At 48.6% G+C, this 12,968-nt stretch overlaps 1 protein-coding gene across 1 annotated transcript in view; it reads left to right on the top strand.

Moving 5' to 3' along the window:
• Positions 1–12,968, top strand: part of LOC115482595 — a 175,050-nt gene that overhangs the window by 9,788 nt on the left and 152,294 nt on the right. The window contains exons 2-3 of the mRNA XM_030222503.1: positions 492–545; positions 3,369–3,476. Of these exons, the coding sequence (XP_030078363.1) occupies positions 492–545; positions 3,369–3,476 (162 nt within the window). The remainder of the gene's footprint in view (positions 1–491; positions 546–3,368; positions 3,477–12,968) is intronic.

A 12,968-nucleotide genomic window follows, 5' to 3' on the forward strand; every position in this document is an offset into this window, starting at 1 on the left:
TCCGAGACCTTACCGCCAGCCATTGACCTAGGGGTAAAGTCTCATGCGGTAACCAGGCGGTAATGACCTAGGCAGGTCTGAAAATTAAAAATTATTGTTTGGATGCACGTATTGGACGCGTGCCGAAAATGAAATAACCGCACGAGCCACGCAGTAGCCGGGCAGTAACTCCATTTTGGCGCGCATAGACGCTTAAGCGGCTTGGTAAAAGGGCCCCTGAGACTTTTTTTTTTTAGGTGAACCCTGAGAACACAAACACCTTGTTGTGCTGCAGGGCGAAACGTGATGCCATTTCAATTAATTTTTGCTGTTCTTAATAAAGGTTGTCAGATTTATTGGTGTTTGCTGCTTTGTTTCTTGCATGTTTTATGATCTGACTGTACTTTTTGTTTTTGTCTATTTTCTTATTTTTGGTTAAGAAATAATGTGAGTTATACCAGTTATGCCCGCCAGTGTGATTCCTGATTCATTTTTCATTATTTCTTATGCAGAAGATTGACCCCACCTCAAAGCAAGAGCCATGGTGCATAATCGACTTTGATGCGGTAAGTAATTTAAAAAAATAAAATGCATCTCGGAGACGTAAAAACTAGAGACACACAGTGTGGTACTGGGGTGCATTTGCAACTCTTGCCGACTCCAATTTAAGCAAGTGCTTAGTCTGGATCTTGGGTCCTGGATGACTTGAGAGGAGACTGTCAAGACGTTTGCAGGGCCTTATTTTAAATAATTACATATGTAGATTGGCAAACGTGTGTAAGTGCTGTTTTAGATAGGGGACGTTTACACCAGTGGCCTAGCTACTTGGGGCCATGGGGGCCATGGGGGCCTGGGCCCCCATAGATTTGGACCTGGACCCCCCTGCCGACGACCCTGCCGAGAGTCTCGAGCCCCCCTCCTGCTGCCAACCCTCCCCCACCGCTGTCGTCATCGCTGTCGCCTACCTTTGCTGGCGGGGGACCCCAATCCCCGCCAGCCGAGGTCTTATTCTTCCGGCGCAATGCTTTGTTCTGTTTCTGTGAGTCTGACATCCTGCACGTATGTGCCTGCTCAAAGGGGCAGATGTCAATGCTGAGGTCTAGTCCCACCCTGCTCCCTCTCCACCCACCCCTGCTAACCTTCTGATCCCCCCATCCCCAGCCTTACCTAGGATCCCTGGTGTCCAGTGGAAGCAGGAGCAATCCCCACTCGCGTCTGCTTTTATGGTTTTAGGTTCAAAAATGGCCATTAGATAGTACCACTAGGGGTCAGACTGCCAAATAAGGGCATTTTAATAAGGCATTATGGGGAGGGGTGGGTCTGAGAGGGTATTGGATGCTTTGGGAGGGTAGGGTGGGGGTATGAGAAGGGTGGCAGGGGTGATTGCTGCTGCAGGATCGGGGCAATATGGAAAGTGAGAGCAGCAACTTTAAAAAGCGGCTCCAATACACATGTTGGGGGAGGGGGGAACAGTTATTTTTTTCCCCTGTGTGCACCATTTAAAAACTGCTACTCCCAATGGATGTGGAAAGCCATTAGCATGCAGTCACGTATCTATTTTACCAGAAGCTCTGCAGCTGGCAGAGCCTCTTGTATAATAACATTGGAAATTTTCCATGCCCCAACATGGGCGCTTAAACTCCCCTCTCCACATTATATCTAAAATCTAACCCTGGGTCACTGATTCTAATCCAGTTCAATTCTGGAAGGTCTCATAAAAAGTGGCCTATGAAAATGGTTCTCAGTCCCGTTCTGGGGCCAGAGCGAAAGTGTTCATGACTCAGGGCTGCGTTCAGGTTGCCTACAAAATCAGTTTTTAATGTTCTGCGCCCTCTTGAATTGACAGGTTGCTTCTCTTCTTGAGCCTTAGCCTTAAACGCTACATTAGCATCAAAAAGGTGCGCAGAAAAGGGCAGATTTCTCTGACCAAAACCCACATCTGAAATTCCTGCAACAAAAGTGCAAAAGCATATAAGTGTCAAAACAGGAAATAGAATTAGGTCTTTAAAACAGAACACTGCACGATGGCATTTCATGGGCCTGCAGTCACTGTAAACAGATGAATTAAACTATGACGACTTTTAACTGGACGGGTCGCCAAAATGAAAGTGGAAAATGACAACACTCTCTCCACATTTTAGTTATACTATGTTAATTGGAGCTATTTTTTAAATGTGCTTCCAAAAAGGTAGCCTGTGAGATCATTGTTTGCATGTATGTGTCTGTATCCCCCACGAATGATTTTATGTGAGGAGGGGGGAAGCTTTCCTGAGCCCAGCTGCAGGGCATAGCCACTGGGGGGGGGGGGGGGGGGCAAAATTTCCCCGGGCCCAGGCGGCCCGGCGCATGGGTCTCTCTCTCTCTCCTGCTCCTGACGGGACCTGGGTGATTGCACCCCCGATAGGAGCAGGAGAGAGAAAACTCCCGGTGTCGGGCCCCCCTTGCATTGCCTGCCTAGCAGCTGCTTGGCCTTCAGGCCGCACATGCTCAGTTTTGAGACTGAGCACGTGCGACCTCAGGAAAGCAGCCGCAGGGGCAGGTAATGCTGGGCAGAGGAAGGAGCAGGGAGGGAGAGCTGTGGCGGCGGTGGTGATGACGATTTGGGAGGGGGGGCAGCGGTGATGATGATTCTATCCCGGGCCCAGCAGCGATGACCCAGGGGGCACAGCTGCCTGAGTGGGGTGGAGGGAGAGCAGGGAACAGCGGCGGTCTGAGTGGGGGAGCAGCTGCGGCGGCCCTGACCCAGACCCAGCTCTGTCTCTCGGCGGCCTTGATGCAAGTTAACTTTGAGAATGTTGGAGGATGGGTATTTTGACCGCTGGGGGGGGGGGGGGTTGGATCCACTCATACACGGACTATGAACAGTTCCTGTCTTGGAAAGCAGGTTCCTTTAGTTCTAGGTGGAACCTTCTTGCTTGAAACTCATTTGTTTCAACAGGGGTGGGTCTTTTTTTTAATATTTTGCAATATGGTCTGAAAAACTGTTTATGGAGAGGTTTGGTTCATGTTCCTACTTTGTGTGAAGGTCAGCCTTGCTCCTGAAATTTACCGTGTTAAAATCACCAGAGCCCGTTTACTGGCAGTCATCAAATATGGGAAGCTTTGCCAAAAAAAAAACACGCTGATATCTTGGTTAGTGCAGTGGCTGGAGAATCAGGACATCCGGATTGGATTCCCACTGTAGCTCCTTGTGACTCTGGGCAAGTCACTTAACCCTCCGTTGCCCCAGGTGCAAAATAAGGACCTGTGTCTAATTTGTAAACCGCTTGGATTGTAACCACAGAAAGATGGTATATCAGATCCCATCCCCTCTCCCTTTATTTGCTAAACATAAAAAGCACAAAGAATCCCTTGCACGTACCTGATTATGATATCTCTTTGGTTTCCAGAAAATTGAAACGGACCCACACCGTCGTGTGGATGTTCTCCTTGTGGGTGCCGGGAGTCGTGGAAAATGTTATTCATTCTTCGCTGTGCATTTTTCTAAACGAATGCAGGTAAGGAATGGGGTTTCTTAGAACCTCTAAAATGATACTGTGCTAAAGAGATGCAACCGAGCTTTGCCTTGAGAATCTTGGTTTACAGCAACCAAGTTGTAGCAGGGGCGTAACCATACCTTGACGGGGAGGGAGGCCAGAGCCCAAGGTGTGTGAGGGGGGCACATTTTGGCCTGCTTCCCCGCCACCCCCCTCGCTGCCACATGATGGTACTTTTTTATTTATTTATGTAGATTTTGCTCACACCTTTTCCAGTAGTAGCTCAAGGTGAGTTACATTCAGGTACTCTGGATATTTCTCTGTCCCAGGAGGGCTCACAATGTAAGTTTGTACCTGAGGCAATGGAGGGTTAAGTGACTTGACCAAGATCACAAGGAGCAGCAGTGGGATTTGAACCGGCCACCTCTGGATTACAAGACAGGTGCTCTAACCACTAGGCCACTCCTCCACTCAACAACATTCCATGTAGAATCTCCAATAGTAGCAACATTCCATGTTCCACTGCACTAACCACTAGGCTACTCCTCCACTAGCAACATTCCATGTAGAAGCCTGCCCTTGCAGATCAGCAACGCGGACGCGCAGGCTTCTGTTTCTGTGAGTCTGACGTCCTGCACGTACGTGCAGGACGTCAGACTCACAGAAACAGAAGCCTGCGCGGGTTGCTGACCTGCAAGGGCAGGCTTCTACATGGAATGTTGCTAGTGGAATAGCAACATTAACATTCTATGTAGAACCTCAAATATTTAATATTTATTTAGATTTTGCTCACACCTTTTTCATTAGTAGCTCAAGGTGAGTTACATTCAGGTACACTGGATATTTCTCTGTCCCAGGAGGGCTCACAATCTAAGTTTGTACCTGAGGCAATGGAGGGTTAAGTGACTTGCCCAAGAACCACAAGGAGCAGCAGTGGGATTTGGAACTGGCCACCTCTGGATTGCAAGACCGGTGCTCTAACCACTAGGCCACTCCTCCACTGGCAACATTCTGTGTAGAATCTCCAATAGTAGCAACATTCCATGTTCCACTGCACTAACCACTAGGCTACTCCTCCACTGGCAACATTCTGTGTAGAATCTCCAATAGTAGCAACATTCCATGTTCCACTGCACTAACCACTAGGCCACTCCTCCACTGGCAACATTCTGTGTAGAATCTCCAATAGTAGCAACATTCCATGTTCCACTGCACTAACCACTAGGCCACTCCTCCACTGGCAACATTCCATCTAGATAGAATAGTGCACAGCCAGATGCGCATGCGGATTTTAATGATTGTCAATTAACATCAATAATTCGTTGTTAGCCTCCAATTATTGATAATTGGCGCATTAATTTGCATGCACATCTTGGGTGCACTCACAAATTTGGGCGCCATATATAGAATCTGGGAGTATATGCAAGTTTGTACTAGTGTTGTCCATGGTGCGACCGCACCTCGAATGTTGTGTTCAGTTCTCGTTGCTGCTTCTCAAAAAAGATATAATGGAATTAGAAAAGGTGCAGAGAAGGGTGACGAAAATGATAAGGACGACTTCCCTATGAGGAAAGGCTGAAGCGGCTAGGGCTCTTCAGCTTGGAGAAAAGGCGGCTGAGGGGAGATATGATAGAGGTCTGTAAAATAACGAGTGGTCTTCTCAAGCTGTGACATTGCAAAGAAAGGTTGGACTTTAGTCTATCAATATACGAAAGGAATGAAGAACTGATAACGTGGTAAATCTGATTCACTGTTTAAATTTACCTTTGGAGGGGAAGGGAAAACTCCTTTTTTTTTCCTCCAGGTTGCATGCATTAGTGTCCTGGAGTTTCATTCCTGGAGACTTGTCTAGAGCAGGGGTTCTGAACCCAGTTCTCAGGTCACACCCAGTCAGTTGGATTTTCAGGGTATCCACAACTAATATTCATGTGATAAATTGCATACGCTGCCTCCATTGTATGCAAATCTATTTCGTGCATACTCATTGTGAGTAACCTGAAACACCGACTGGCTTGGTGTGTCCCCATTGGGTTCAGAACCTCTGGGTTAGGACAATCCTGGTTCTCTTCCTACCTCTCCCTCCGCACCTTTAGTGTTCACTCTGGTGGATCCTCTTCTACTTCTATCCCTCTGCCTGTCGGCGTACCTCAGGGTTCTGTTCTTGGACCCCTCCTCTTTTCTATCTACACTTCTTCCCTTGGTTCATTAATCTCATCCCATGGCTTTTCCTACCATCTCTATGCTGATGACTCCCAAATCTACCTTTCTACCCCTGATATCTCACCTTGCATCCAAACCAAAGTTTCAGCGTGCTTGTCTGACATTGCTGCCTGGATGTCTCAACGCCACCTGAAATTAAATATGACCAAAACCGAGCTTCTCATTTTCCCCCCCAAACCCACCTCCCCGCTCCCCCCGTTTTCTATTTCTGTTGATGGCTCTCTCATTCTCCCTGTCTCCTCAGCTCGAAACCTTGAGGTCATCTTTGACTCTTCTCTCTCCTTCTCTGCTCATATCCAGCAGACCGCCAAGACCTGTCGTTTCTTTCTTTACAACATCCGTAAAATCCGCCCCTTTCTTTCCGAGCACTCTACCAAAACCCTCATCCACACCCTTGTCACCTCTCGTTTAGACTACTGCAATCTGCTTCTTGCAGGCCTCCCACTTAGTCACCTCTCCCCTCTCCAGTCGGTTCAAAACTCTGCTGCCCGTTTCGTCTTCTGCCAGGGTCGCTTTACTCATACTACCCCTCTCCTCAAGACCCTTCACTGGCTCCCTATCCGTTTTCGCATCCTGTTCAAACTTCTTCTACTAACCTATAAATGTATTCACTCTGCTGCTCCCCAGTATCTCTCCACACTCGTCCTTCCCTACACCCCTTCCCGTGCACTCCGCTCCATGGATAAATCCTTCTTATCTGTTCCCTTCTCCACTACTGCCAACTCCAGACTTCGCGCCTTCTGTCTCGCTGCACCCTACGCCTGGAATAAACTTCCTGAGCCCCTACGTCTTGCCCCATCCTTGGCCACCTTTAAATCTAGACTGAAAGCCTACCTCTTTAACATTGCTTTTGACTCGTAACCACTTGTAACCACTCGCCTCCACCTACCCTCCTCTCTTCCTTCCCGTTCACATTAATTGATTTGATTTGCTTACTTTATTTATTTTTTGTCTATTAGATTGTAAGCTCTTTGAGCAGGGACTGTCTTTCTTCTATGTTTGTGCAGCGCTGCGTACGACTTGTAGCGCTATAGAAATGCTAAATAGTAGTAGTAGTAGTCTCTTGTAATCAGAGGTGATATTGTGATGTCATAATGCCTCAGGCCACCAATAAGAGCCAACCTCATCAGTGATGTCACAATGGCTTGATTGTCCTATACTTGGCTCACTTTTATTACATAGCTCTTTGAGCAGGGACTGTCTTTCTTCTATGTTTGTGCAGCGCTGCATATGCCTTGTAGCGCTATAGAAATGCTAAATAGTAGTAGTAGTAGTAGTAATCCTGCAGGGTTGGCAACCCTACCACTGGCAGATGGTCCTTGCCAGGGGATATTGGGAGTCTCCCACTCGGGCACCTCCACGTTGCCCTTTCCTTTCAGCATAATCAGATTTCTGTAGCAATTGTATTTCAAGTCCACCTTTCTAAGATGATGCTAAAGACAGCTTATAGCCCATTATTCAGATTCAGGCACAGTAAATCTAAGGGGCCCTTTTACTAAGCTGCGTAAGTGCCTATGCGTGCCAAACACACGCCAAACTGGAGTTACCGCTCAGTTACCTCATGGCCCTTGTGGTAATTTCAATTTTGGCGCGCGTCTTAAAATTATTTTTTATTTTCTGGCACGCGTAATGAACACGCGCCAAGGGGCATGTGACGCGCGTAGGTCATTACCGCCCGGATTCTTTACCGCTAGGTCAATGTCTGGTGGTAAGGTCTCAGACCCAAAATGGGCGCGTGGCAATTTTGATTTTGCCGCACGTCCATTTTCAGCCCAAAAAAAAGGCCTTTTTTACAGGCGCGCTAAAAAATGGATCAGCCCACGCCTACACTACCGCAAGCTATTTTTCAGCATGCCTTTGTAAAGGACCCCTAAGACAAGGATCAAGGCCAGCCCTCTCACTTTCAGATTCGGTTAGATAAAATGGTTCCTCAGTTCAGTTCAACTGGATCCTCAGGAGCTTAGCCGAGATTGGGTGGCAGAGCCGGTGGTGGGAGGCAGGGCTGGTGGTTGGGAGGCGGGGATAGTGCTGGGCAGACTTATACGGTCTGTGCCAGAGCCGGTGGTGGGAGGCGGGGCTGGTGGTTGGGAGGTGGGGATAGTGCTGGGCAGACTTATACGGTCTGTGCCAGAGCTGGTGGTGGGAGGTGGGACTGGTGGTTGGTAGGCGGGGATAGTGCTGGGCTGACTTATACGGTCTGTGCCAGAGCCGGTGGTGGGAGGCGGGACTGGTGGTTGGTAGGCGGGGATAGTGCTGGGCAGACTTATACGGTCTGTGCCAGAGCCGGTGGTGGGAGGCGGGGCTGGTTGTTGGGAGGCGGGGATAGTGCTGGGCAGACTTATACGGTCTGTGCCAGAGCCGGTGGTTGGGAGGCAGGGCTGGTGGTTGGGAGGTGAGGATAGTGCTGGGCAGACTTATACGGTCTGTGCCAGAGCCGGTGGTGGGAGGCGGGGCTGGTTGTTGGGAGGCGGGGATAGTGCTGGGCAGACTTATACGGTCTGTGCCAGAGCCGGTGGTGGGAGGCGGGACTGGTGGTTGGGAGGCGGGGATAGTGCTGGGCAGACTTATACGGTCTGTGCCAGAGCCGGTGGTGGGAGGCGGGGCTGGTGGTTGGGAGGTGGGGATAGTGCTGGGCAGACTTATACGGTCTGTGCCAGAGCTGGTGGTGGGAGGTGGGACTGGTGGTTGGTAGGCGGGGATAGTGCTGGGCTGACTTATACGGTCTGTGCCAGAGCCGGTGGTGGGAGGCGGGACTGGTGGTTGGTAGGCGGGGATAGTGCTGGGCAGACTTATACGGTCTGTGCCAGAGCCGGTGGTGGGAGGCGGGGCTGGTTGTTGGGAGGCGGGGATAGTGCTGGGCAGACTTATACGGTCTGTGCCAGAGCCGGTGGTTGGGAGGCAGGGCTGGTGGTTGGGAGGTGAGGATAGTGCTGGGCAGACTTATACGGTCTGTGCCAGAGCCGGTGGTGGGAGGCGGGGCTGGTTGTTGGGAGGCGGGGATAGTGCTGGGCAGACTTATACGGTCTGTGCCAGAGCCGGTGGTGGGAGGCGGGACTGGTGGTTGGTAGGCGGGGATAGTGCTGGGCAGACTTATACGGTCTGTGCCAGAGCCGGTGGTGGGAGGCGGGACTGGTGGTTGGGAGGCGGGGATAGTGCTGGGCAGACTTATACGGTCTGTGCCAGAGTCGGTGGTTGGGAGGTGGGACTGGTGGTTGGGAAGCGGGGATAGTGCTGGGCAGACTTATACAGTCTGTGCCAGAGCTGGTGGTGGGAGGCGGGGCTGGTGGTTGGGAGGCGGAGATAGTGCTGGGCAGACTTATACGGTCTGTGCCAGAGCTGGTGGTGGGAGGCGGGGCTGGTGGTTGGGAGGCGGGGATAGTGCTGGGTCTGTGCCCTGAAAATGACAGTTACAAATCAAGGTAAGATATACACAAAAAATAGCACATATGAGTTTGTCTTGTTGGGCAGACTGGATGGACCGTGCAGGTCTTTTTCTGCCGTCATCTACTATGTAACTGCATCTATTGATCCACCATTTGAGACTTTCACATTTCCCGCCTTATTCTCCTCTTGTTTAATAGCTTCTGTCTGTCTTGACTAACTTGTAAGCTCCACAGAGCAGGAACTGCCTTGTCTACACCTTGTAGCACCATCTAAATGTTTCATAGCCCTGTTCTTTGTGATCCAGAAAATAATACGATTATGTACACCGCTGTCCTATCTCTACCGGTTACATCTTGAGGGCAGCAGGAAGAAGCGGCCAAGTAATCACAGTAATTGATATATTGGAACATGTGGGTCATTTTATCAAAGGCTTTTTCTTCTGTTTATTTTGAGAGCAGAGATGAGAGGAAGTAAATAGAACAGAGAGGCCGCTGGTGCAGTTTGCAGAATAATTGATATTAATGATCCTGTGCAGATTGGATAAGCAATATATGGAAAAAAAAAATAGAAAAAAAAAAGAGCAGGAACAGAAAGAGACTGAGTCGGGATAAGAGCAGGGGTCAGTGAAGATGATTTGGCACAAGAAAAAAGCAGGTCAGTGTCCCTGGAAAATGTATGCAGTTGTGTATTTTTGTTTCTGAATACATAAGTACATAAGTAGTGCCATACTGGGAAAGACCAAAGGTCCATCTAGCCCAGCATCCTGTCACCGACAGTGGCCAATCCAGGTCAAGGGCACCTGGCACGCTCCCCAAACGTAAAAACATTCCAGACAAGTTATACCTAAAAATGCGGAATTTTTCCAAGTCCATTTAATAGCGGTCTATGGACTTGTCCTTTAGGAATCTATCTAACCCCAATGTGGCCGCGCAGGCTTCTGCTTCTGTGAGTCTGACGTCCTGCACGTACGTGCAGGACGTCAGACTCACAGAAACAGAAGCCTACGCAGCCTTCTACATGGAATGTTGCTAGTGGAATAGCAAACATTCCATGTAGAATCTCCAATAGTAGCAACATTAGTACATAAGTACATAAGTAGTGCCATACTGGGAAAGACCAAAGGTCCATCTAGCCCAGCATCCTGTCACCGACAGTGGCCAATCCAGGTCAAGGGCACCTGGCACGCTCCCCAAACGTAAAAACATTCCAGACAAGTTATACCTAAAAATGCGGAATTTTTCCAAGTCCATTTAATAGCGGTCTATGGACTTGTCCTTTAGGAATCTATCTAACCCCAATGTGGCCGCACAGGCTTCTGCTTCTGTGAGTCTGACGTCCTGCACGTACGTGCAGGACGTCAGACTCACAGAAACAGAAGCCTACGCAGCCTTCTACATGGAATGTTGCTAGTGGAATAGCAAACATTCCATGTAGAATCTCCAATAGTAGCAACATTAGTACATAAGTACATAAGTACATAAGTAGTGCCATACTGGGAAAGACCAAAGGTCCATCTAGCCCAGCATCCTGTCACCGACAGTGGCCAATCCAGGTCAAGGGCACCTGGCACGCTCCCCAAACGTAAAAACATTCCAGACAAGTTATACCTAAAAATGCGGAATTTTTCCAAGTCCATTTAATAGCGGTCTATGGACTTGTCCTTTAGGAATCTATCTAACCCCAATGTGGCCGCGCAGGCTTCTGCTTCTGTGAGTCTGACGTCCTGCACGTACGTGCAGGACGTCAGACTCACAGAAACAGAAGCCTACGCAGCCTTCTACATGGAATGTTGCTAGTGGAATAGCAAACATTCCATGTAGAATCTCCAATAGTAGCAACATTAGTACATAAGTACATAAGTACATAAGTAGTGCCATACTGGGAAAGACCAAAGGTCCATCTAGCCAGCATCCTGTCACCGACAGTGGCCAATCCAGGTCAAGGGCACCTGGCACGCTCCCCAAACGTAAAAACATTCCAGACAAGTTATACCTAAAAATGCGGAATTTTTCCAAGTCCATTTAATAGCGGTCTATGGACTTGTCCTTTAGGAATCTATCTAACCCCAATGTGGCCGCGCAGGCTTCTGCTTCTGTGAGTCTGACGTCCTGCACGTACGTGCAGGACGTCAGACTCACAGAAACAGAAGCCTACGCAGCCTTCTACATGGAATGTTGCTAGTGGAATAGCAACATTCCATGTAGAATCTCCAATAGTAGCAACATTAGTACATAAGTACATAAGTACATAAGTAGTGCCATACTGGGAAAGACCAAAGGTCCATCTAGCCCAGCATCCTGTCACCGACAGTGGCCAATCCAGGTCAAGGGCACCTGGCACGCTCCCCAAACGTAAAAACATTCCAGACAAGTTATACCTAAAAATGCGGAATTTTTCCAAGTCCATTTAATAGCGGTCTATGGACTTGTCCTTTAGGAATCTATCTAACCCCTTTTTAAACTCCGTCAAGCTAACCGCCCGTACCACGTTCTCCGGCAACGAATTCCAGAGTCTAATTACACGTTGGGTGAAGAAAAATTTTCTCCGATTCGTTTTAAATTTACCACACTGTAGCTTCAACTCATGCCCTCTAGTCCTAGTATTTTTGGATAGCGTGATCAGTCGCTTCACATCCACCCGATCCATTCCACTCATTATTTTATACACTTCTATCATATCTCCCCTCAGCCGTCTCTTCTCCAAGCTGAAAAGCCCTAGCCTTCTCAGCCTCTCTTCGTAGGAAAGTCGTCCCATCCCCACTATCATTTTCGTCGCCCTTCGCTGTACCTTTTCCAATTCTACTATATCTTTTTTGAGATACGGAGACCAGTACTGAACACAATACTCCAGGTGCGGTCGCACCATGGAGCGATACAACGGCATTATAACATCCGCACACCTGGACTCCATACCCTTCCTAATAACACCCAACATTCTATTCGCTTTCCTAGCCGCAGCAGCACACTGAGCAGAAGGAAGTCCATTTACAGATGGGTGGCAGCTGGGGCTGTGCATTTTTGTTATTTTCTGCAGGAGTTAAAGAACAGCTTATCCATGGCGGTGGTTTACAGCCACTCTGGTCCAAGGTACCTTGTCACTCTTGAGGGTAAATAGTCCAAGATGGGTGTTTTGTACCCCTATCAAACCCAGACTGTACCGGTGGCTTGACGATTGCCTAAGGAAAAATGCCCCACCGAGATCCGCGCCTGCATTGTGTCTGCATGATTTGTCAGCACCAAACGCATGTGCACTTTTAAATGATCAAACCGACACGCATTGTGGAATGCTCTGCTCTCTTCCCGCACCCGGGCCGGATCCGGCAGTCTGTGGATAAAAATGTGTCCGTTGTTGACCGATGCGCAACCTTTCCTACAGGCGGGGCAATTTTTAAAGCCACGATTTCTATAGGTCATTTTTTTCCTCTTGCACACAGGTTTTGAATATTTCCTTTCATAGTGTAAAACCATAGCAGGCATCGGTACATAAATCATACAGGATGTCCAAAAAAAGCCCATTCCATGAATTGACAAAAGGCAAGGCTGAAGGAGGGTTGATTTTAAGATAATTAATGCGTGTGTAAATTTCAGGGTTATCACTGTCCTGTGTTCAGCCAAGGTGACATTCCCTGTCCTGTCTCCTGCCCCTTCCCCCCCCCCCCCCATACACACACACACACACACACACACACACACACACACACACACACACACACACACACACACTTTGTTTTTTCAATTTGAGTATGAAGGAGTGAAGAATATCAGATCTGACCAAAACATAGGGCGCTGAAACACACCATGTGTATATTTTAATTAAACTTGCAATTACGTCATTGTTGAAATAATACAGAGATGAAATGACGACAGCAGATAATATTTTATTGACGTGCCTGAAATTCAACAGAACAGG

The sequence above is a fragment of the Microcaecilia unicolor genome, chromosome 13 (genome assembly GCF_901765095.1).
Source record: "Microcaecilia unicolor chromosome 13, aMicUni1.1, whole genome shotgun sequence".
In the NCBI taxonomy this organism is placed as follows: Eukaryota; Metazoa; Chordata; class Amphibia; order Gymnophiona; family Siphonopidae; genus Microcaecilia; species Microcaecilia unicolor.